This window comes from Eucalyptus grandis, chromosome 3, assembly GCF_016545825.1.
Source record: "Eucalyptus grandis isolate ANBG69807.140 chromosome 3, ASM1654582v1, whole genome shotgun sequence".
Classification (NCBI taxonomy): Eukaryota; Viridiplantae; Streptophyta; class Magnoliopsida; order Myrtales; family Myrtaceae; genus Eucalyptus; species Eucalyptus grandis.
The window spans coordinates 8,992,681-9,016,929 of NC_052614.1; the positions used below are offsets into that span (position 1 = coordinate 8,992,681).

Consider the following 24,249-nt stretch of genomic DNA (forward strand, 5'->3'; position numbering starts at 1 on the left):
CTTAGGTAGGGGAAACCACCAATCCATTCTTTCGAACTATTTTTATGAAGTCCAAATGACATGACATTCCATTAATTTATATCAAGATTTAAGAAAATTTTGGGATCGTGAAATCTACTGAGTAGATCTTTTCTGTTTAGTATCGGATATATAACTCCATTTAAGGGCTTTAATCAATGGTTTGTCTTTGATGATTTGACGACGAGTCGAGGGACTTTTCGTCGAGTTTAGCAGTCGTATACACGTTGAATGCAAAACAACTCAGGGAGACTGACTTTTGTTAACGAGTTTTTTATCTAGGAAAAATCCTTTTGAAAAATTGCAGAACTAGTTCATTCACTCGGAAAGGTGTAGCTTTGCCGAGAATTTGATTTGCCGAAAGTCGGGTTCATAATGAATGTAAGCAATACGTTTCTTCCTTTCCCAGAAACACAGCGTCGGTGGGAATTTGATGCGTTATTCTTGCAAAGAGAGCGTTCCATGCCACACAAACATAGAAAGGTATTTACAAGGTCTTTGTTCATATAACAATAACCATACGGAGTTGCAGCTGTCCTGAAGATTATTTTTTGCACTGAGCTAAACCCTTTTGTGCTAACATTATAGCACTCCAACTCAGGGCGGAGCAATTCTTCATGCGAAATATATATATCTCGAATTACCTGACACACGAACCCATTGATCCTCTGGAAACAATCTAGGCCACCACAGGGTATGATGCACAAGTAGCGACTCCTGCAATTTAAGAACATTAGATGAGCACGGAGTAACTTACTAGGAAATTAATCAAAGAATGAATGGACATGAACTGAAAGACTGCGAGGATTTCAAAAGCGTATATTTTGGTTAATACTACTAAAATCAAAGAATTTTATATAGGAGGGGACTTACCACACATGTTCTTTCCCATCTCCATCTTGAAGTATCCGTGGTCACCCCAGTCTGCTCCCCAGGAATTCTTGATGAGCCAGAACGGAACACCATCTTCAACTCCATAACCAACAGCGAGAACAGCATGGTTCACATCCTAATATAGGACATTCAGTTTACATTAGACGAGAGCATGAACATCGCCTTGCATGCAAAACTTATTCTCGACAAGATAGGTACTCAAGTAAATGTCATGGTTGAGATTTATCGACATATAGAAGGCTCTCTAATTCCTGCACACTGGCATCCTTCAAACATGATCGAGATGGAGATAGTGCTCCTTTCATTATATTAGTAATGCTCACCATGGAAGTGCTACCACATGTATCGCTTGTGTAGACACCCAACTTGTAGAATCTGAACTCTCTCACGACCTGGAATGCTGCACTCACTGGCCGGATCACGGCAGCTGCATGCTTTAGTTCATCCTCAGCACCCTGAATCCACCATATATGCAAATTTAAACAGATCAGCAATTTGAATCTATCTTTATGCAATTTCTTTTCTTTTTCCTTTTCTTTTCGCTAACTCTACAGATAGTCCACAAAACTTACCAAGGTGATGTTAAGAGAGTCGGCCGAGAATTTGCAGGTACCATCCTCTGCGGTATAAGGATATGCTTCCTCGGTATCAAGGCCACCATTGTACTTGAAGTACTCGAAGGCTTGGGATGGCAGTCCACCACTACATCCAAAGTTGTTGAAAGCCCCAGCGCAGTCCACGAGCTGCTGCTCAGACAGAGAGATTTGTTTCCCGAATGCTTGGTGATAAGCAGCCTTAAGAGCTCCAGTGATACTGCAAAAGTTCAAATTAGAGGTCACCAGCAGCCTAGCATAATGACATTTCAATGAGTTCCAGAGCTATAACTGTTGGGGAGAACCCGGGTACAACAATTCACCACGGCCAAACTCAATCCAGGATCAATTTCTCCCCCGAAGCTAAATCAACTAAAATTTTCTTAACCCCAGCAACAACCAGCAATGTATAGCCTCACAAAATGCAAATATAACGCCGAAATGATAAGTAGACAAAGTAAATAACGACACCAAGGATTTAACATGGAAAATCCGATGTGGGAAAAAACCACGGACCGCCCAAAACATCCACTAATTATCAAGAATGGCAAGATACACAAAATATTCTTATTTAGTCACATACTAGAGGCACAATATCAACATTACAATCATCTTCTTCTCACCACATAGGTAGACAAACAAGTTTGGAGCAAGAAAACCTTAACCGCAACTGGAGAATTTGGAGACGGTTCTCGACGAACAAAAACCATCAACTCGTAGCCCTCGGTCTCACGAACAACATACTGAAATTTGAGCCGATTCCGATAATATTTGGCCTTCGAATCAAAGCCGCAAAGTAGCAGCGCTCTTCCTCTCTTCTCTTTCTCCTTTGTGCAGTTTTTTTGTTTTCTCTCTCTCTCGTCACTTTTCCGGGAGCACACACCACGTACGATAACTCCTTTCTTTTTATTCTTTTTCTTTTCTTTTGTTCTTTTTTTTTTAATGCTGGTTGGGCCCCACATGAAGGTGGACCCAGCCAACAAATCTCCCCTCCACCTCATGTGGGAAGATTTGTCATGCCCGCTTTTCTTCTACAAGCATCAAGCTTCATCACGGGCAAGGCTTTGGTCATCATGTCGGACTTATTGTTGTCGGTATGAACTTTCTCAAGTAGGAAGAGCTTCTCTTCTAGCTTTTCTCGGATCCAATGATACTTCACATCAACATGCTTCGATCTTGAATGAAACACCGGATTCTTGCTAAGATGGATGGCACTCATGCTATCGCAATATAGAACAAACTTCTCTTGCTTCAAGCCCAACTCTTGTAGGAATTTTTGCATCCACAAAAGTTCTTTACCTCCTTCGGTAATAGCAATATACTCCGCTTCAGTTGGAGACAAAGCGGTACATTTTTGCAATCTCGATTGCCATGAAACAGCTCCCCGCAAAGATTATTATAAACCCCGATGTGGATTTTCGGGAATCAACATCACCGGCATAGTCCGCATCCGAGTAGCCACTCAACTCAGGCTTTGCATTTCCATAACACAAGCAAAGTGTAGAAGTGCCTCTAAGATATCTCATAATCCATTTAACAGCAATCCAATGCTCCTTACCTGGATTAGAGAGAAATCTACTCACAACACCAACTGCATGAGCAATATCCGGTCTTGTACAAACCATGGCGTACATCAAACTACCCACGGCCGATGCATAAGGAATTTTCATCATCTCAACCTTCTCTTTCTCACTTGAAGGACACTCATTACTACTCAACTTGAAATGGCCTGCAAGTGGAGTACTCACCGGTTTACATGTGCTCATGTTGAATCTTTCAAGCACCTTCTCAATATACTTCTCTTGAGATAACCACAGTTTCTTATTCTTCCTATCACGAGTAATTCTCATGCCTAAGATTTGCTTAGCCAGGCCTAGGTCTTTCATTGCAAAAGCTTTACTCAACTCATTTTTCAAACTCTTGATTTTCTTGGCATCATGCCCAACAATCAATATATCATCCACATAAAGTAGGAGAATAAGAAAATCATTATTTGAGAATCTTTTCATAAAAACACAAGAATCGGAATTTGTCTTACCGTATCCTTATTCTTCCATGAATGACTCAAACTTCATATACCATTGCCTAGGCGCTTGCTTGAGACCATATAAACTTTTCCTAAATCTACATACAAGGTGCTCCTTGCCTTCAACTTCAAAACCTTCTGGTTGCTCCATATATATCTCCTCTTCTAGGTCTCCATGAAGAAAAGCCATCTTTACATCAAGTTGTTCAATTTCTAAATTTAAACTGGCGGCCAACCCAAGAACAACTCGAATAGAAGACATCTTTACAACCGGTGAAAAAATCTCTTCAAAGTCTATGCCCTTCTTTTAACGAAAGCCCTTCACAACAAGTCTAGCCTTGTATCGTGGTTGTAAACTATTTTCTTCTGTCTTCAACTTATACACCCACTTATTTGTGAGTGTTCTTTTATCCTGAGGCAACCTCACCAATTCAAATGTGTGGTTCTCATGCAAGGATTTAAGCTCCTCTTGCATGGCTTCATGCCACTCATTCTTTCTTTCACATGATATAGCCTCTTCATAAGTTTCGGCTCCCCCGCATCGGTGAGTAACACATACTCATGTGGCAAATATTTTTGAGAAGGCCTACACTCTCTTTCAGATCTTCTAACTTGAGGTAGGATAAATTGCTCTTCCTCGCTATTTCACTTGTGTCACTGAAGAATCAACATTATGTGAGGACTCACCATCTTCATGACTTCCTTGCACTTCTCCCCCATAATTTCTATCAACATTAGAAGGATTTGGGCTGAAACTAATTGAACGTTGAGCTGTATTCTTTGGTCTCTCCACCTTGTCAATGTCTTCAATAGTTTGATACTCACAAAACACCACATCTCGACTTCTAATGACTTTCTTTGCAACTGGATCCCATAACCTGTAGCCAAACTCTTCATGTCCATAACCTAAGAAGATACACTGTTTAGACTTGTCATTAAGCTTGGATCTTTCATCTCTTGGAACATGCACAAATGCCCGACATCCGAACACTTTTAGATGGCTATAGGAAACATATTTGCCACTCCAAACTCTTTGCGGAACATCCCCCTTAAGAGGAACCGATGGAGAAAGATTTATCAAGTTTATTGCTGTTCTTATCGCTTCACCCCAAAATGACTTAGGCAACTTCGCATGAGAAAGCATACACCGAATTCGATCATTAATTGTCCGGTTCATTCTCTCTGCCACTCCATTATGATGTGGTGTTTTCGGAACAGTCTTCTCAAGCTTGATACCATAATCCTTGCAATAGTGTTCAAATGGGCCTCTATATTCACCACCGTTGTCAGCCCGAACACATTTCAGCTTATTCCCGGTTTCTCTTTCCACATTGACATGAAATTGCTTGAAAGCCTCAAGCACCTAATCTTTAGATTTCAAAGCAATAGCTCACACTTTTCTAGAACGGTCATCAATAAATGTCACAAAGTATAATGCACCTCCAAGAGTTCTAGCATCCATGCAACAAACATCAGTGTGAACTAAATCAAGTACATTTAATTTCCTGTGTGGAGAGGAACTCTGAAATGAGAATCTATGTTGCTTACCAGTCAGACAGTGAGTGCATTCCTTTAGATTTTTCTCTTTCAAAGGTAAAAGGTTCTTTCTAGCAAGAGTTTCAAGTCCTTTCTTGCTAGGATGACCCAACCTCATATGCCATAAATCAACCAATGAATCCTCCACTGCATTTACCTCTTCTTTAATCAAGTCAGCTTGCATGGTGTAGAGAGAGCCTGTCTTCTTACCTTTTGCCACTACCATGGAACCTTTAGTCAACTTCCATTTGCCATCAAAGAATGAATTACAATAACCATCATCATCCAAGGCACCAGTAGAGATCAAGTGAAGTTGAATATCCGGAACATGTCTCACATTTTTCAAAAGCAAATTACATCCGATATCGGTTTCCAAATAAACATCTCCCATGCCAATAACCTTGGAAACATCACTATTTCCCATCCTAATACAACCAAAGTCACCGCTGCGATAATAAGCAAAGTAATCACGCCGTGAGGTGACATGAAAAGAAGCCGCAAAATCAACAACCCATGTAGAGTCCTGGCATGTAAGATTCACATATCCGTTGTCACATATAAACACAATATCGCCATCGGATGCAACCGCCGTTGTAGCTTGTTTTTCTTCTTTCTTTCGATCTCCATTTCTATCATGGGATCTATATCTCTTTGGCAACCAACACTTTTTTGCATAATGTCCCATTTTGCCACAATTATAACACTTGACACTCCTCCTCGATCTTGATTTCAACCTTCCTCTTGACTTGCCTAGGGTATCATTTCTTTGAAACCTTCTTGATTGACTTCTCGCCCTGTTTTCTATAACAAAAGCATCCGATATAGAAGCATAATTCAAGCCTTTTCTTCTTGTTTCTTTATTGAACAAACTTTCTTTAACCATGCTCATAGAAAGCACACCAAAAGGAGCCGAGTTATTTAATGCCACAACCAAGGTATCCCAACTATCAGGAAGAGTACCAAGTAATAAGCATGACTGCAATTCATCACCAAGATCAATCTCAAGATTTGTCAATTGATTTACAATATCTTGAAATTCACTCAAGTGTTCCGCCATGTTACTCCCCTCATTGTATCTCAAATTCACAAGTCGCTTAACTAGAAGAGCTTTGTTTTGTGGAATTTTTCTCTCATAAAGATCTTGTAATTTCTTCCACAAAGTATCTGCCCTCGTTTCTTGAGCAACATGATGAAAAACACTATCATCAATCCATTGTCGGATAAACCCAACTGTTTTCCGATTCATTCTCTCCCATTCTTTGTCTTCCTTATCTCCTTTTGCTTCATCACCCTCAATAGGATCAAATAAGTCTTTGCAATATAACACATCTTCCATCCAAGGCTTCCAAATAGAATAATTCGAGGCATTTAACTTAAACATGGTGCTGCTGGTTTCTTCCATTTAACACTAAAATTCAACCTGGCTCTGATACCACTTGTTGGGGAGAACCCGGGTACAACAATTCACCACGGCCAAACTCAATCCAAGATCAATTTCTCCCCCGAAGCTAAATCAACTAAAATTTTCTTAACCCCAGCAACAACCAGCAATGTATAGCCTCACAAAATGCAAATATAACGCCGAAATGATAAGTAGACAAAGCAAATAACGACACCAAGGATTTAACGTGGAAAACCCGATGCGGGAAAAACCACGGACCGCCCAAAAACATCCACTAATCACCAAGAATAGCAGGATACACAAAGTACTCTTCTCTAGTCACACACTAGAGTCTCAACATCAACATTACAATCATCTTCTTCTCACCACATAGGTAGACAAACAAGTTTGGAGCAAGAAAACCTTAACCACAACTGGAGAATTTGGAAACGGTTCTCGACGAACAAAAACCATCAACTCGTAGCCCTCGGTCTCACGAACAACATACTGAAATTTGAGCCGATTCCGACAATATTTGGCATTCGAATCAAAGCCGCAAAGTTGCAGCGCTCTTCCTCTCTTCTCTTTCTCCTTTGTGCAGTTTTTTTTTGTTTTCTCTCTCTCTCGCGTCACTTTTCCGGGCGCACACACCACGTACGATAACTTCCCTTCTTTTTATTCTTCTTCTTTTCTTTTGTTCTTTTTTTTTTTAATGCTGGCTGGGCCCCACATGAAGGTGGACCCAGCCAACAATAACTGTGTCATATACTACGGAGAGACAAATATAAATTTAAAAGAAAATAAAGAAAAACCTGAAAGTCCAGCAAGATCCACAGTGCCCCTGATCTTTAATTGGGCTTACAATGCCCTTTTCTCTCCAGTCTTTCTGCACATATGAAGGATTGGAAGAAATTGAATATCTAATACTGACATAGGTCTTAATCTTCAATGATTAGCTAATAGATTCTACAGCAATCAGCAATCTATTCCTAGGTCTCATGGGAAGCGTTGAAACCCTGAGCGGGGAATGATCGTTTCAGCAAGCATTTTCATTTGGCAAACAAGTGAACAAAAAAGTCCAGTCGACATCATGGATGAAGCTAATGGATTTTTGGTGCTATAACTGAACCGTGTTTGACAAGATGCTCTCTGTTGGTTGCTACCCTGATGTTGTTACCTTTACTTCCTTAATTGATGGGCATTGTCGAGTGGGGCAGGTGAATGAGGGCTTGAAGCTTTGGCGGCTGATGTCTGCTAGGAACATATCACCCAATGCTTATACCTTTTCAGTACTTATCAACGCATTATGTAAGGATAATAGGTTGCACGATGCTCGTGAATGTTTAAAACAGTTGAGGTGGACGGATATTGTCCCAAAACCATTTATTTACAATCCAGTAATGGATGGGTTCTGCAAAGCAGGTAACGTAGATGAGGCAAACATAATATTGGCGGAGATGGAGGAGAAGGGATGCAGACCTGATAAATTGACATTTACAATTCTCATCATTGGGCATTGTATGAAGGGGAGAATGATGAAAGCAATGAGAATTTACTATAAGATGCTGTCGGTTGGTTGTGCTCCTGACAGCATCACAGTCAATTCTTTTGTCTCTTGCCTTTTAAAGGCTGGGATGGCTAATGAAGCCTTTCACATAAGGCAAACTGCCTTGGAGGGCCTGAATTTGGGTCTATCCTCTTTAAATAGGGCTGTTCCTGCTACAATGAATGCAGACATTCTTGTGGCTGTTTGATGGAAGGTTGCCATGTGCTGGGCTTCAATTTTTTGCGGCTCGACTGATTGAGTGATGTCCTTCCACCGTCATACATCCTCGCAGTTGCATAGCTTCTTGCACGAATCAGTTATGAAGCTGTAAGTAATCTGGCCGACTCGTTATTTGAAATTAGTAATATAATAATTCTTGTTGTGCTATTTGCGAAAGCTACCGAATGTTCATCATTGTCGTTGTCGTCATTATGATTATTCTTCTTTGCTGGTGCTACATTTAGAGAATATTGCGGTTTCTTATTTGCATTAATGGATGCATGACAATGGATGCTACTATCTGTCCTGCTTGCCTCCAATCATGTGCTGTCCTGATTAAAGATTTGGACACGTGTTTAGTTTCACTTTCCATGCTCTTAAAACCATGGTGCACACGATCTCACTCCTTGCTTGGTTGAACCCACCTCATTGCAATCTTACTATTTTTTCTCTTTTACTTAGCATTCGACGGTCAGTTGCTCCATCACATCATCGATCTTGCCAAAGTCTTCACATAAATTGGCAATAAGCAACTGGTGCCATCACCTCCTGCTGGATTAATGATCCTTGTGATTTTGATAGTGTGGATGATTCAATTAGCGAACTGCTGACTAAGCTTGGAGAGTCGTTTTTTTCTTTTTATTTTTGGGGATGTTTATCAGTATTAAGGTGCTGATGTTTTTCTTTGTCTGGAAAATAATGTGTATACTTATTGTGTGGATGATTGCACACTTGTTTTTATGAAGAATGAAATGCACAGTAGGATTTGCAGAATAATGTCCATCAGTTTTTTTAGAGTGGACGTGCTTACCGACTTTGTTTTCATCTTTGTTGGTTCTCAGGCTGGGAGGTAGTTCAATCTGTCCTGGGGCATGGAAAGTGGTTTGATGTTGTGAAGAGCTTATGCACATCCAGTACAGCAACATCAGGACTCGGGAGGTAATACCTGGCATCACAGCTCAATTATGCAGAGAGCTGGAGACAGTTGTTTCGTGTATAGTAGAGAGATTTTGATAGCTATCTAGATGTCCCCATGGATCAGAAGTCCAAAATGGAGACTTCTAGCATCCAAGTCGAAAGTCTCTGGCTTATGCATCACTAAAGAGTGAGATGATCAGTAATGAACAATGCCCTCAGGAAAAATGAAACGCAGCTGCTATTGCAAGGCCTTAATGGTCATTAGCTTTCTAGATCCTTTAATCCTCTGCTCATTTTAAATGTAAATATCCGCTGTTTTTTATCATGCAAAATAATTTGTCGGCCTCCCATTAATATGCAAAGGAGGAGAAATTTTAGCAAGGTCTAGCGAAGGGATCGATTTTTGGGTTATGTTTCATCGTAAGCTAGAAGGGAAAGGATCCAACAATTTATATTCTTTTTTTGACCACATTTAATCTCACTCTAGGAAGTTATTAAATTATCAAAGGTTTGGTACAATTCTTTTTCCTTGGGTAAAAGAATGAGGCATATTTCACCAGTCTCTCTCTCTCTCTCTCTACTCCCGAGCTGTAATTTATTTTGATCGATCGATCGAGTGGAATATGATATAACAGATGAAAAGAGAACTATGAAGATCGCGATTTGAGAGCTTTCGAGGTTTGCATGCGCCAACAGGGCCATTACACCCTTACCTATTGTTGAATGGGAAGATATCACGAAGGATATTCATGTAACGGACTTTAACCCGGTATTTTGCCATAAGTCAATTTCTGTAAGGATATGAATGTTAGCTAATCTCCGTTAGTAGTTGGGGCTCGGGAATGGCTGGCGGAGGTGGCCGGCCACAGGCAAAGGCCGTGATGCCCTCGCCGGCCTTCATCAGAGGGCCACACGATCCACTGCTGGTTGCTAATTTTCCTTTTCACGTAGAGACACTAGAAAAAACCTTTCTCCGCGAGCCAAGAAGAGGGCTTTTTTGTTCTGTCCTGCACAAGAAAAGATCTTCGAGGGTCCCCACTTCACGGGCTTATCGAGTAACGGTCGCCGGTTTCTGAAGGAAGGAACCAGGCTTACTCCAGGTTGTTAAATGCCGATCTCTTTGGGTCTAAGAAAAGTATAAAAAAAGTTCTAAACCTATTACATTAATATTAGTTCATTTTAAAAATTTTAATTGGAGCAAAGTCCTAAACATTTTCACATTGATATCAATTGAATTAATTATAAAAGTATGAAGAAAAGTTCTAAACATATTGCATTAAATATTAATTCATTTAATTTTTTTAATTGGATCATAATTTTAAACATTTTCACATTGATATCAATTGAGTTAATTCGATTAATTTAGGTAAAAAACTGTTGACGTGAATGTCGGCCGTTCAACGTGACATGAATAATAGTAATGTATACATTTTTCAAAAAAAAAAAAAAAAGAGAAAAAAAGAAAGAAAAAGAAATAAAGAAATTCAAAAATTATTAAAAAATTATAAAAAGCCCATTCAGTGTCATCCGTGCAATGTAGGGTGGGTGTCCACGTGAGCAATTTCTAATATAAATTGGCAGGATAGACTTAATTGGTATTAATGTGAAGATATTTATGACTAAATTAGTCTAATTGAAATGTTTATAATTATATTGATACCAATTAAATAAGTTTAGGACTTTTTTGGTACTTTTTTACCTTCATTGTGTCCGGCAAAGGCCTGGGAGGGTTGACGAGGGCATTCCAGCCCTCGCTTGTGGCCGGCGATCTTTGTCAACCATCGCCTAGGCTGGATTGATAGGGGGAAATATATAAAAAAAAAAAAAGGAAATAAAAAAGACAAAAAGGGAAAAAAATAGAAAAAAATGTAGAAAAATTTATAATTTTTTTTTTATATAAAATTTGTCTACGTTAGCGCTGACTATCTTAATAGTTGTATCATGTAGGAAGGCTAGCCTCTACTTCGGAGATTGCCGGTTTAAATTGATTAAAATGATTATATTGGCAAATCATCAAAATGTTTGAGACTAAATTGATCAAATTGAAATGTTTATAATTGAATTAAGTCCAGTACAATAAGTTTGAGACTTCTTAAATAATCATCCCCCTTATTTGCATGCCCTGTTATTAATCACTCTATCAACATATTAAATTGGAAAATCTTTGGTACTATTCTTGTTTCTTTGGAGAAAGAATGAGGCATATATTATGAGCTTCTCTCTCCGGCGCCGTAACCCTAGTCGATCGAGCTCATGGGAAATGATAAATGCAAGAAAAAGAGGACCGTGACGATTGCAATTTGAGAGCCTCACAGTGTTTCCAGGCACCAATAGGACAAGTCAATTACTGTAACGGACGACCAAAAAAGAAAAGGAAAAAGAATTACTGTTGTGCAACATGTGCACAATACGATGTAATTCGAATTAGCATGTTAAGGAATGAGGATATGAATGGCGGCTAATCCAACTATGAACTTTTGATTATCTTTGCATGTGTAATTTGCCCCGCGAATAAAAGATGTTGGCTACTGTCTCTTCTGGTGCAATCAAAGCTATTATCACCTCTCCTAGGCTATCTAAACATCGCATGGTCAGTGTTAGCATGTGTGTAAGACCGTGCATTCAATCTCTACTGAGAAAATAAGCGAGAGCGTTTGGTTCGAGTGAAATTTTGCCCCTTCAATCCCATGCCGTTTTAATGGCGGAAGAATCATATTTTCCTTTGCAGCAATGCGTTATTCTTGCAATGATAGGGTTTCATGCCATGCAAACATAGATTGGCATTTATAAGGTCTTCGTTGACATAACAGTAACCATATGAAATTACAATTGTCCCGAAGATTATTTTTGTTCGCTAAAGCATAAACCCTTCTATGCTACATTACAGTACTCAACCTTGAGGTGAAGCAAATATGTCTCGAATCACTTGACGCACGAGTCCATAGGTTCTCTAAAAACAATCTAGGCCACAATAGGGTATGATGCACAAGTAGCGATACCTGCAATTTGAGATCATAGATAGACGAGGACGGAGTAACTTAGTAGAAAGTCAGGCATAGAAGGAATGGACATGGAGTAAAACAACTGCGAGAATTTCAAAAGCATAGTTATCCTAGCACCGTTTTGTTCAAGTAGTTCTACCAAAACCAAAAGGGGGAACTTACCACACATGTTCTTCCCCATCTTCACCTTGCCGTATCCTTTGTCGCCCCAGCTCTCTCCCCAGGAATTCTTGATAAGCCAGTATGGAACACCGTTTTTAACTCCATAACCAACAGCGAGAATAGCATGGTTCACATCCTGATATAATACATTCAGTTTTCATTAGGTACGAGCATGAGTATTGCCTTACAAGCAAAACTTCCTTAGCAGCAAGGAATCAAATTATATGGATCTTGACAAGATAGAAGCTCAAAATTAAATGTCATGGTTGAGATTTATCGATGTAATTAAGAATAATAATGCGAAAAATAGAAGTGTGGAATTTGCACGTATTTCTATATATATTAATGAAGAGTGAAACAAATTATTTATAGGCTTTATTAGATAACTATTCTAAAATAATATCTCAATCAAAATATGTACAATCAAAGGGAGATAGACGTGCAATATACATGCCATTTGGCTGCAGTATTCGTGCAATATCTTGAGAGATATAAATGATGAACAAAATTATTAAAATTTCTCCAATGATGGAAATTATACTGGAGATATCTCTAATTATCTCCGGCAGATGTTTAGTGTCCATATCAGTGTTGGCAAAGTCATGCAAGATGACTAGTGAATTTTCTGAAGAGGTAAATCGTTGATGGCATTCAAGTACTCAATTTTTCAAATTTGTGGCCCTCAAGTGAGCACCGTACCAAGTTTATGGTAGTGTTCCTTTGATTTTATTTGCAAATGCTCACCATGGAAGTGCTACCACACGTATCGCTGGTGTAGACACCAGAATTTTTGTGATAAAACTGGAAGCCCTTCACGACCTGGAATGCCACACTGACTGGCCGGACCATGCCAACTGCATGCTTAAGTTCATCCTCAGCACCCTGAATCCACCATGCATTGCAAATATAAACATATAGGCAATCTGAAGCTATCTTTATGAAATTTCCGGAGCTTTTTTTTTTCTTTTCTTCTCCTTTTCTTTTGGCTAACTCTACAGATTGCCCATGAAACTTACCTTGGAGATGTTGACAGAGTCGACAACTCGGACAGCGACCCTGCGAGCCGAGAATTTGCAGGTACCATTTCGTGCAGTATAAGGATAAGCTTGCTCGGTCTCAAGCCCACCGTTGTTCTTGATGTACTCGAAGGCTTGCGACGGCAACCCACCTTTGCATCCGTGGTTGTTGAAATCTGTAGCGCAGTCCACGAGCTGCTGCTCAGACAGAGAAATTCCTTTGCCGTGTTTTTGGTGATAAGCAGCCTCGAGAGCTCCAGTGGCGCTGCAAAAGTGCAAATTAGAGGTCACTAGCACTCCAGCATCATGACATCTCAATGAGTTGCCAAGTTAATAAGTTTGTCATGTACTAGGGAGAGTAACAAGTATAAATCTAAGAGAAGAGAAGGAGAAGAAAAAAAAAAAAAAAAAACCTGAAACTCCAGCAAGATCCACAGTCCTGGCCTTGATCTTTAACTGGGCTTACAATCCCGTCTTTTCTCCAGTCTTTCTGCAAATATGAAGGATTGGAAGAAAAAAAAGATCTAATATTGACACAGGTCTCGCACTTCAATGATCAGCTAGTAGATTCTACAGTAATAAGCAATCTAGTCCTAGATCTCTTGAAAAGTGCCAAAACCTTGAGATGGAAGAGAGAGAATAAGTTGTTTCAGCAAGCACTTTCAATCAGTAAAAGCGAGGACAAGAAAGTTTAGTTGTCATGCATGGAGCTAATGGATTTTTGTTGCTATGACTCAATTACATATGAATGTTTCAAAGAAAACAAAGAGTGTGTTTGTTTCCTGCAACCCCATTTTGTGGCGTTTGGTTTGCTTAGGAAAATGAACTAATAGAATTATAATTTTCTAATCAACGAAAAATGTTTTCCTACTAAAATTTAAATTCAAGAAAACGATTTTTCTTTTGAAAGAACCAGAAAATATTTTCCAAAATGTTTTCCAAATCTTAGACCCCTTGGTTAATGAAAATTTTATTTTTATAATTTTTTGTAAAAAAAAAATCTAATTTATAATAATTTCAAAAACAATTGATTTTTATTTTTTATTTGATTTTTTCTTCCTCCTTCTTCCCCTTTCTTCCTCCACCGTTAGCAACCAGCCAAGACATGGGCGGGTGAGCTCGAGGCTCAAGGCTTGGTTGATCCAAGTGAGCCCACGCTTGGCCAAGATTGGCAAACTCGCGACTCGGTCGAACCAAGTGAGCCCGAGCTTAGCTAAGGTCGGTGAGCTCGAGGTTTGGCTGATCTTGACGAGCTCGAACTTTATCGAGGTTGGCGAGCTCATGCCTTGGCCAATCCAAGCGAGCCTAAGCTCGCCAACCTAAGCTTCGTTGAGGTCAGTGTGCTCAAAGCTTAGCTGAATTAGGCAAGCCCAAGCTTGCTTGGGTCGGGCAAGCCATGCTCCGTCATGACCGACAAACTCGCGGCTTGCCCAGTCTCGGCGAGGCAAAGCTATGGCTGTCGTCAGCCGGTAGGGGCGGAGGAAGGGAAAAAAAGAGAAGGAAAGAAAAGAAAAATAAATGAGAAAAAAGAAAATTAAAAATTCCAATTTTTAAAAGAAAAATAATAAAAGAGAGAAATAAATAATAAAAAATTCAAATTTTAAAAAATTTACAAGTTTGAATTTCTTTGGCATGAAATAAAGTTGTGAGATTAAAATCATTTTCCAATAATATCCAAACAACAGAAAACATTCTTGATTATATATCACTAAACAAAGAAAAACTAACCGTATATTATTGAGTTTTTTCGTAAAACACACGCACCCAAAAATATGATGCGGATGCAAGGCAGCTAGTGGTAGCTGAGTAACTATTTTGCTGTAATTTAGCAGAGAAAATTGCCAGTCGATACAGAAGACACCACACAGCTAAAAGCAGTACAGCTGCTAGTCTAAGTCAAGTAGTTTTATCTCATTGACCGAAGGATGATACATGCAAAAAGCTTCCGATTGAGGCATCGCCGTGAAAAATACCGTTTCGGGAAGAACATTGTCGGGAAGAACATCGTCGGTGAGCATGTGGCTGCCCTTGGTGGTGGCAGAGCACTTTTGAGCACCTCCCAGTTTGTGCGTCTTGAACTCCTCCCAACTCCAGTCAGCATACTCTGTCAACCCATCAAGCACAAATCAAACTCAACGACGACAGCAACGACGACAGCAGCAACAGCTAAAATATACCATCTCTTCGGCTTCGGGTTACGAAACAAGTCGAAACGACTATGACCGAATTGATCTTCAGGTCTAAAACAAGAAATAGAAAAGGAGAAAACGTCAAGAACTGCCACGTACGATTAACAGCGAGAGTGTAAGGCAAGCCCTTCTGGTTGGTGGATTGAATGAGCTTGAGATTCTCCCCGTAATTATGGAACCTCAACTTGATCTCCTCCGCTGTCTCGTACGTCTTCCCGTGCCTAAACCAAACACCAACAACGCGGATAAACGACACCAATCTTTTATAGATAACAAAGGCGAATTTACAAATCAAGAACACACCCAGATGAGTGTTAGAGACAAAAAGAATACTTCTTGATTTTCAATAAGGTCATGCATGTAATTAGGATCATGTATTTTTTTATTGTTTAACATCAAAATAGGCTTTTTCTTGATAGCACTCTCCTATTGTGACAACAGTCTTCTATCAGATAGCTTGCATAGTCACCCTGACGTCAGCTAACTCTCTCTTTATCAAGTCTCGCATTTTTTGGATCTCTTGTCTAAACTAAAATTGATGTCATTTTTTGTACATATCCGATATTTCAACTTAGACGATCATCTAATAAAATTTATAGGTTCATGTACTCTTCATTGTCTAACATCCACAACTCTATTTTTCGCATTATTCTTTTCTAAGTGGGGTGTTGATATCTAACCTTTGGGCAAAGTCTACGAAGGAGCGGGCGGGATGGGCCTTGCCAACGGTTTGGAGGATGGAGGACTCGAGGTCGGCGCCCTCGAAGCCAGCTGCTGCGGCGGAGCAAGCGGTCACGAGGAGGAGGAAGGAACACAGAAATCTAGCACCAGCCATTCTCTCTCTCTCTCTCTCCCCTAGTGGTTTCCACAAACTGTGTGGGAGTTCGGAGATGGAACTGAGAGAACTGAGCGGAGATGGACGGGGATCTTTATACTTACGGAGAAGCGACAGTAAGTCAAGAAAGACACCGAGCAGGCAATGGCCCGATTAGGGCTCATCACGCGTGTAAACCCGACTGGGTCTGTGTCTCACAGCCCAAACGAAAGGAAAAGAATAGGCGATTTGTTCTCTTTTGTGCTTGTATTTTCCAAAGCGTTTGGAGGGCCATGACGCGGAGTCAATCTCCTTCTGACAGATTGTATTGTCCAACGTGTCACGACATATAAAAATGAAGTCCAAGATCGTCCATTGGGAAATATCTTGAAGGCCATATGCATACATGCAATATACTTTACGCAAGGATTACCACAAGATACACGTCTTCACGAGATGATTTTTACGAGTTTGACAGGAAAGTAATCCAAAGCCTAGTCTCACATAAGTTTGGAATTCACTATCACATGATTGAGTGGAGCTACATATAAGAAAAGAAAATGCCATATCGAATCGAGCTCGAGTTCAGTATTGTGCCGTGAATATTACGTTGGAAATCAAGTTGGAGCAGTGGACGTTGCCCGATTCTTTGATCGCATAATATCGAAGTGGATTACGACAGCAAGTCTTCGCAAGAGGAGACCAACTCATGTCGTGAAGTCCAAGTCTTCGCAAGAGGAGACCAACTCATGTCGTGAAGTCCAAGTCTTCGCAAGAGGAGACCAACTCATGTCGTGAAGTCCAAGTCTTCGCAAAAGGATCATTTTCTCTTTCGTTTTCTTGGCCCAGGGAATCTAAGAATCGGTCAAAAATCTAGAGAAGCATACGGAATTGAGCTCTCTTTGTTGAGATGGTCCTACAAGTAAAGTCATGGAGACAGGGAATCTTTATATTTTCCCATTTTTGGACTTTGAACGGGTCTGACACATTCTTTTAGAAGACGCGAAATAAATAGAAGGAATCCGGTTAAAGATAATAATAAATTTAAACCTTACCGTTGACATCTAAATTTTGACTAAATACTTAAAATTAATTTGCATAGATAATTAGGGATCAATTTGACCCCAACAAAAATATTTTCTCGCATCACCTAGGTCTTAATTTCCATTAGGTTTTATATTCTATTTTTATTTTTTATGTTTGGATTAATTAAAAAATAATAACAATAATCATAGTAATAATAAAAAAATTAAAAAACAAAAAAAGAAAATGGTTTATGGGGCTGGGCGTGAAAGCCCAACCCCTTCCTTTTGTTCTTCCCCGTGCGGGCCCCCAGGGCCCAGCCTTTTCCTTCCTGGCCCGGCCCCCTAATCCCTTGTCTTCTTCCTCCCCAGTCTCTACAACGCACGCGTAGAGGAGTTCCGACGCGCATGAGACCGGGTGGAGGAGGAGACGGCGATGTACGGCGCAGCAAATGGGGACACGCCTTCAATGCAAAGCAGAGCACACAAGTGGGCGGCTGAGGTGACGTCGGTTCGGCCGCACCAAGGTCGATCGGCGTGCCAAGAACCGCCGGCCGAAGTTCTGTCAACCGACACCCTTCCGCTTATAAATAGGGCTACCGACGGAAGGCTAAGGACACGAGTGGAGAGAGATCGAAGGCAGCTAGCTTCAAGGACTTCCCCCGAGAGACATCAAGGGAGGACCGAGAGCCAGCAAGCCGGAAATCGAAGGAAGGGAGGTCAGCCGGAGAGGGAGGGTAAGACATGAGCGTGGGGGTTCCGGATCTGAGAGAGATCTGGAGATCGGAGTCGAGAGAGGGCGGGAGAAGTTCAGTCCTAGATCTGAGAGAAAGAGGGTTGGGAGTGTGAGCCCCTCTTCGCCGCATGCAGCACTGGTTGCTTGGCCCAATGCCTCCGCCACCAATGACGCCATTTGCTCGCAACGTCGTTGCTGGCATTTGGATCCAGTGAGCAGGGCCCTATCCTCGCCCCTTTTTCGCACATACCACGCCAAAGCTTGTGACCGTCCACCTTGCGTGATCTCCAGCTTCGACCATTCGTCGTAGGCTGCCATGGTTTTTTCGTTGTCTACGCCATGAGACTCGTTGCGATCTTAGGTCTCGATGAGGGCGTTCTTTTCTCCTCCCTGCTAGCGTTTCCTAGGTGCTCGGAGAAATGTCCAAGAGAGTCCATGCTTAGACCCTCGAGCTTGGTACCTACGACGATGACGGGCGATGTGGTCGGCAATGGTGGCTGGTTGGGCGGAGGCTGACTTGTCGGTTTAGGGCTGGTTGAGGCAATGTCGGCGGAGGCCCAAGCTCAGACTGAGACGAGCTCAGCCACCTTCACCACAGATCGTCGAGAACAAGGGCATGAGGGAGCCGGGTCTGCAAAGGGGATGCCAAGTTGCCAATCGACGGGCGTGGGTCGTCGTTCGGGTAGGATTTGGTCATAATTGGGTTGCTAACCGGATCGGACGCACGGGTTTTAGTCAGGTAGGGTTTTGGACAATTTAGGTCAGACATTTTTTTTGGAATTATAAGTGAGTTCCGGGCTGGGCCCGTGTTTCAGGCCCATTCGGGCCAGTCGTTGGTGATCCGAGTCGGTCCCAACTCAGGAATTTGACCCGGGTCGTTTTTATAATATTCCATTATTATAATAAAAATAATATTTTAAATAATAAAATCAAACTATGCTATGTTTTCCCAAAAAAATAGAAAAAAGTAAAAAAAAAAATTATATTTTCAAAAAAGATCAAAAAATCCAAAAATATTTTTTATTTTCAAAAAATAGAAAAATACCAAAAATATGTTTTCCTCCACAAATGCATGGAAAATCCCTTGAAAATCCAAAAAGCCTTAGGATTTAAGTAATATTAGGTACCGTAAATGCATTAGTGATTAACTAGTGTAATTAAGTCCCCGGACCTAGTTTTTCTAGTTGTGCATGAGTGAAATATTTCTCCAAGTATTTTGCTTGGGTTTCTAATCGACCCACCCCAAATCAATTAGTGGCGATTCCTAATTAAAATTAACTTACAGGTTAAAAACTTAGATCATAAGTCGTGAATTGGTGGGTTTGAGAGAGCCCGAGCTAAGCCTAATAGACTTAGTGAGCCATTAGCCTCCGCCGTCGCCCGTGCGCTAGGGCACAGATAAGGAGGTTGTGACAGCATGACGACTTCGCTGAGGACAATTTTTTTGTGGACTTAGGTCTTTTTTATCTTGTTTGAGCGCTTTATTAACTTGGTTTTTTTTTTTTTTGTGCAGGTTAGTATCTTAGAAATTATTTTTAATTTTAAAATAAAATGTCTTGTGATTATAAACTGTTATGCATGTTTTAATGTTTTAGCACTGCACGTGGCACACACAACCAGACCACTTGGGCCGCCATAGGATATTTCGGATTGTGTTAAGAAAGATACGGCATTGAACGCGAGACTGCAATGTAGATGTTGCCTTTCTTTTCCCCGAATTTCTTTAGATAGAGCCGAGGTTAAGAAGATATGATGCCAACGCGAGACTACAATGGGTAGACACCTTCTTAATTTCTCTAAACCTTCTTAGTTAGATATCGAGTCACACATATCATATGCATGTCTATGTGCTTGCCATTTTCTTTAAAAGCAAAGTGATTTCTTTATCTTTTTTTTACTCAGTCTTTTTTTATTGGCCCATGGCAATTTATGTCGATTTTTCGAGTCCCAGTTTATATGCGATGGGAGGAGACGATATCTAGTTTATTTTTGCCCCCAAAGCGAAGCTCTTCAGATGGTGGGGCCAATTGGACCAATTTGCCCAAGAGTGCGTGAAACCCAAAGTTGGTCATCTTCTATTGTTGTTCCAAATCCCTGTTCATCTTGAAGTCCTACAGGCGATAGCACATTTTTGGTGCCCTAGGACATCCGTTCTTATGTTTGGTGGGTTCGAGCTAACCCCGACTTTGGAGGAATACAACATCATTATTAGAATGCCTTTCGAGAATAAGTTTGTTAGGCCACTAACAAATATTGACTTGTTGCATGGGTTAACGCGACTTTTAAGAACTGAAGTTCATGTTATGAGACAATTTTTTGAAACCAACCATAATACATGCCCGCTAGTGTTTTTGATTGCTTGTTTTGAAAATCAGCCCATGACTCAAAAAAGTGAGATTTTCCTCATAGCATTTTTCGGATTCATCATTTTCTCTCAAAAAAAAAGATGCCATAAGTCCCTCGATGGCATGGGTGGTTGATAAGGTCTTAAGGGGGCAAAATTATATCAATATGATTTTAGCCGAAACATTCTTGTCCCTCAATCGTTTTATAGAAAACATGGAAAAAATCACGCGGGCCTCCCCGGAAATTTTACAGGTCTGGTTCTTTTCTCACCTAAATGAATTTTGATGTCTTATGCAATTGTTTGAAATAAATGATTTCGAAAATCCATTATAGAGATTTATGGTTCTAGGACCATACATTCCTAACCAAAGCTGTTTTAATTGGATAAATTTCCTAAGGAACCCTGCTCCTGACATATTCCTATGGTGTGCTAGTTAGTTCCATGAAAAGAGAGCTCGCTTTGCTTACAAACGTTGCAATCCAATCCCGTTCTTTGGCCTCATCGTGCCACTCCCTATTACCTATATAGGGTGGCACGACAATATGGAGTCCTTCAGGAGATCCCGCTGCCTTTCATGACAAATATTTCTTCACTCTTTTTCACCCACCAAAGCCGTGACTATGTATTCGAGATTTTCATTATCGAGGAAACATGGAGCAAGTGCCATCGCAAAAGGATCGTGTTACCTGAAGGGCTTGAGGGGTAGGAAAATGCCTATCACTCCTCTGAGTCCTACATCCATAATCATCGTATCCCGACAAAATTACGACCATTGGTCCCTAACCTGACCAACAAAATCAGTCAACACAAGCAAGTAGGGCATATGCAAAGGGATTTGGGAATAAGCTAGGTACATGTTTCAAAGCCAGTTCAAGAAAGCAAACATTTTTGCAAGAACAAGGCTCCTCGTCACATATAAAATAGCAGTCATATGCCCTCAAGTGTTGATATTATGAAAGTTTTAGTCCCATTGTTTAGGGACTTCTGTTTAATACCTAGTATTTCGTTCTGTCATTTTAATTTCAAGTTTAGATGTCTGAAGTATGTTGTCTATGAAGTCCTCTTTTGATGAATAAAAATAGCTGGACTGTTGCCATGGGTCAATATTTATTTACTCCCGTGCTCATTCATTGTTTTTGCAACGTCTGGTAGTCATGAATCATCGACCACCGATCTCCCACAAATGGCCTTAAGCTATAGCAGCTGATCGAAGCAATGTACAAAATCACATCGCTAATATTGAAGACGGTGTCAGATAAATGTCCATTGTCCTTCGACAACTCTCGAGGCAAATGGAGTCCACTCAGGCTAAGCCCAACCCCGTAATTGCTTTAAACGCACTTGTGACACCTACAAATTTGCCAGAGGATAACCAACAAGACAAACAATTTGTAAAGATCATGAAGAAGCCAAGCCAGTTGTAGGGGTAAGATCCCATTGATCTATCTAATTATGCCTGTGTTAAGATCTCGGAAGAACTCAAAATGCCTAAATGCGAGGGGTATGCCAATACATCTCTCCCAGAAGCCTATCTGCATGCCTACCTGGTCCAAAGGATGATTTGATTGTACCAATCAAATCTGATTGGCCTCGCCTTGCGGTGGTACATTGTAAGGAGGATTAGTCTCCTTAAGACTTGGGAGAAACTGACTGATGCTTTATGCCAAGAATATGGCGTTGACATTGACATCGACATTGTCCTGCCTCACAAAGAGCTAATATTCACGGAGAGGAAGGATAATATGTTTTTAAGAACAATTGGCGTGTCAAGGAGGAGCTCGGCCACCCAGTTTGACCTGCAGCCCATAGAAGAAGATATCGATGTAGCCTTGTATGATAAATAGACGACCGAGTAGTATCCTATTACTGAGAAATTTTCCACTAGGAAAGGCAAGGAGCCTACAGATGAAGTCAACACCATAAAACCTATCTACAACCAAAGCACGGCAAGGCAACTTCCCAAGCTTACCGTAAGAGCTAGGGTCCAAAGAATGCCGACCCCCATCAACCTAGAAAGCGAAGCTCTGCCATCTCCCAGTCCCCTTAACAAACTCAAGCTAGCAAAATGAAGGGCTTTATTCAAAAGATTAGGACCCGGAGTTAAGAAAAGAAAGCCTAAGTAATTTGAGCCGACACCTGCTGCTGAACGTAGGCAAAATCATATAGCCAATGAACTGTCACACCTAGATTTCGAGCATCCCCTAAGGTATAATCCCGAGAGCTACCCGTATTATACATATGAAATCATCCATTCATCGAATGACTGCCTCTCACCCACGCATAGGATCCAAAGCCTGTTAGAAGGAGGAACATTTGTCATTCATAGCTTATCTCCCAATGAGCTGCTAAACTTGTCACCCGACCATGAGGATGACATAAACACCTTATCCTTTGTTGGAAATTTCGACCCGGAATAAGGCAATGAGATGATCTCGGTAGAGTCCGTTTTTCCTAAAGTAGGAGAATTCACCACCGCAATGGATATGTAATGGGAAAACTAGCTGCCTAACCAAGACATGGCGGGTCCATCTTGCCTCCATAGGATTACGATTCCCAGAGAAATGGGGGTATTTAATCTCCGCAAGTATAACGACACGACTTGTCCTATGACCCACTTGTAATATTTCCACGCTAAAATGAGTCGGCATTGCAACGGGACGCCATTCATGACTCAGGCCTTCCAAGAAAGTCTCACAAGGCTAGTATTGCAATGGTTCTTCATGGCAAGGATTTACCTCATGAGGGATTGGAATGAGCTGTTTTCCGCATTCTTGCATCAATAACAAAGCCATATTGGAATTGAACTGCCTTGCGAATATTTGGTTCGTATCAGAAGAAGACCAATGGAGGATTTCCAAGCATATGCAGAAAGGTGGGAGGTCTTCATGATGCAAACCAACCCTCAACTGGCCGAAGAAGAAATGATGAAGCTATTCATAAAGGCTTTACCCTGCAAGCATTGTTTTTGGTTGCATGGATTGCACTTCCGTAACTTCAATGAAGTGGTCTTCTCATGCGAATATTCAAGTCTACTAGAGACAAAGAACTCAAAGGCACTTGATTTTAGGACCAACACTATCAAAGTGCTCATTTTCATATGAGTTTTCATGGGTTTTGGTTGTTTTTATGATCTGTTTTCTATCTTGTCTAGTATGTTATTGTTGCATTTTCCATTCCAGCAATTTAACTTCACTTAGAATGTACATTTCTAATATTTTGAGAGCATGAGGTGGTACTCCAAATTGACCTGATGATGCTATCCAACCATGTGAAGAAAATATCTTCTAAGGAGAATACTAAGGACTAGGCTTCCTCATGCTTCCTCCCCCCCCCCCATATATATACTTTTGAAAACAAAAAATATTTCATTACCAAAATTTTTTGTCAAAGCAAGATCTTGTTTATGTTTCTGACTTATTCACTTCGTATCTCAGAGCATCATCCCCTTTACTTGGCATGACAGGGGGCATTCGAAATTGGCATGTCATGTGAACTTGTAGATTCTAAAACACTTATTCAAGAAAACATGGACAAACAGAAAAGATCATCCCATCTCAAAAGGGTATATCTTATTTCCTGAACATAATGACGTCATTTCTCTTCTATTTACATGAAATGAAAGATAGGATGTAATAGGCACAAGCATATACTTTCCAATCGTAATAGCTTAGGGACAAGGCAGCCCGAGAATCCTCCACCATGTTGTTCTTAGCCTTTTGCGAACCATCCCTGGAGCTCTATTGCACTCCGCCTTGCATCTGCACAACTCTGCCTCAAGTCTGAGCAATGTCTCATTTGCAAGACATACCCCAAGAGGCTAGACATTGCAG

The 24,249-nt window shown here is 40.7% G+C and overlaps 2 protein-coding genes and 1 long non-coding RNA gene across 3 annotated transcripts; 1 reads left to right on the plus strand and 2 right to left on the minus strand.

Moving 5' to 3' along the window:
• Positions 1-387: 387 nt before the first annotated feature.
• On the minus strand, positions 388-7,712 carry LOC120291616 (thiol protease aleurain-like). Its single transcript, XM_039309275.1, has 6 exons — positions 7,626-7,712; positions 7,261-7,391; positions 1,485-1,725; positions 1,236-1,367; positions 892-1,027; positions 388-735 (listed from the first exon to the last, which is right to left on the minus strand). Exons 1-6 carry the CDS (start codon positions 7,710-7,712, stop codon positions 698-700), a joined length of 765 nt encoding a protein of 254 aa, XP_039165209.1. The 3' UTR covers positions 388-697.
• Positions 7,713-7,845: 133 nt separating this feature from the next.
• LOC104436412 lies at positions 7,846-9,690 on the plus strand. Its single transcript, XR_724032.3, has 2 exons — positions 7,846-8,321; positions 9,056-9,690. It is a non-coding gene; the product is annotated as an uncharacterized LOC104436412 (long non-coding RNA).
• A 2,196-nt stretch (positions 9,691-11,886) lies between these two features.
• LOC104436411 (thiol protease aleurain) lies at positions 11,887-16,606 on the minus strand. Its single transcript, XM_018869785.2, has 8 exons — positions 16,181-16,606; positions 15,600-15,721; positions 15,285-15,415; positions 13,725-13,801; positions 13,312-13,576; positions 13,040-13,177; positions 12,296-12,431; positions 11,887-12,130 (listed from the first exon to the last, which is right to left on the minus strand). Exons 1-8 carry the CDS (start codon positions 16,333-16,335, stop codon positions 12,093-12,095), a joined length of 1,062 nt encoding a protein of 353 aa, XP_018725330.2. The 5' UTR covers positions 16,336-16,606; the 3' UTR covers positions 11,887-12,092.
• Between the last annotated feature and the right edge of the window lie 7,643 nt (positions 16,607-24,249).

Excerpts from the sequence above, each read along its gene's own strand:
- LOC120291616 (XM_039309275.1), bottom strand. The coding sequence starts at position 7,712 with ATGTTCCTAGCAGACATCAGCCGCCAAAGCTTCAAGCCCTCATTCACC. Across the intron at positions 1,726-7,260 it reads GGATCTTGCTGGACTTTCAG|TATCACTGGAGCTCTTAAGG; the intron begins GTTTTTCTTTAT and ends GAACTTTTGCAG. Across the intron at positions 1,368-1,484 it reads ACTCTCTTAACATCACCTTG|GGTGCTGAGGATGAACTAAA; the intron begins GTAAGTTTTGTG and ends TGGTGGATTCAG.
- LOC104436411 (XM_018869785.2), bottom strand. The coding sequence starts at position 16,335 with ATGGCTGGTGCTAGATTTCTGTGTTCCTTCCTCCTCCTCGTGACCGCT. Across the intron at positions 13,577-13,724 it reads GGATCTTGCTGGAGTTTCAG|CGCCACTGGAGCTCTCGAGG; the intron begins GTTTTTTTTTTT and ends GCACTTTTGCAG. Across the intron at positions 13,178-13,311 it reads ACTCTGTCAACATCTCCAAG|GGTGCTGAGGATGAACTTAA; the intron begins GTAAGTTTCATG and ends TGGTGGATTCAG.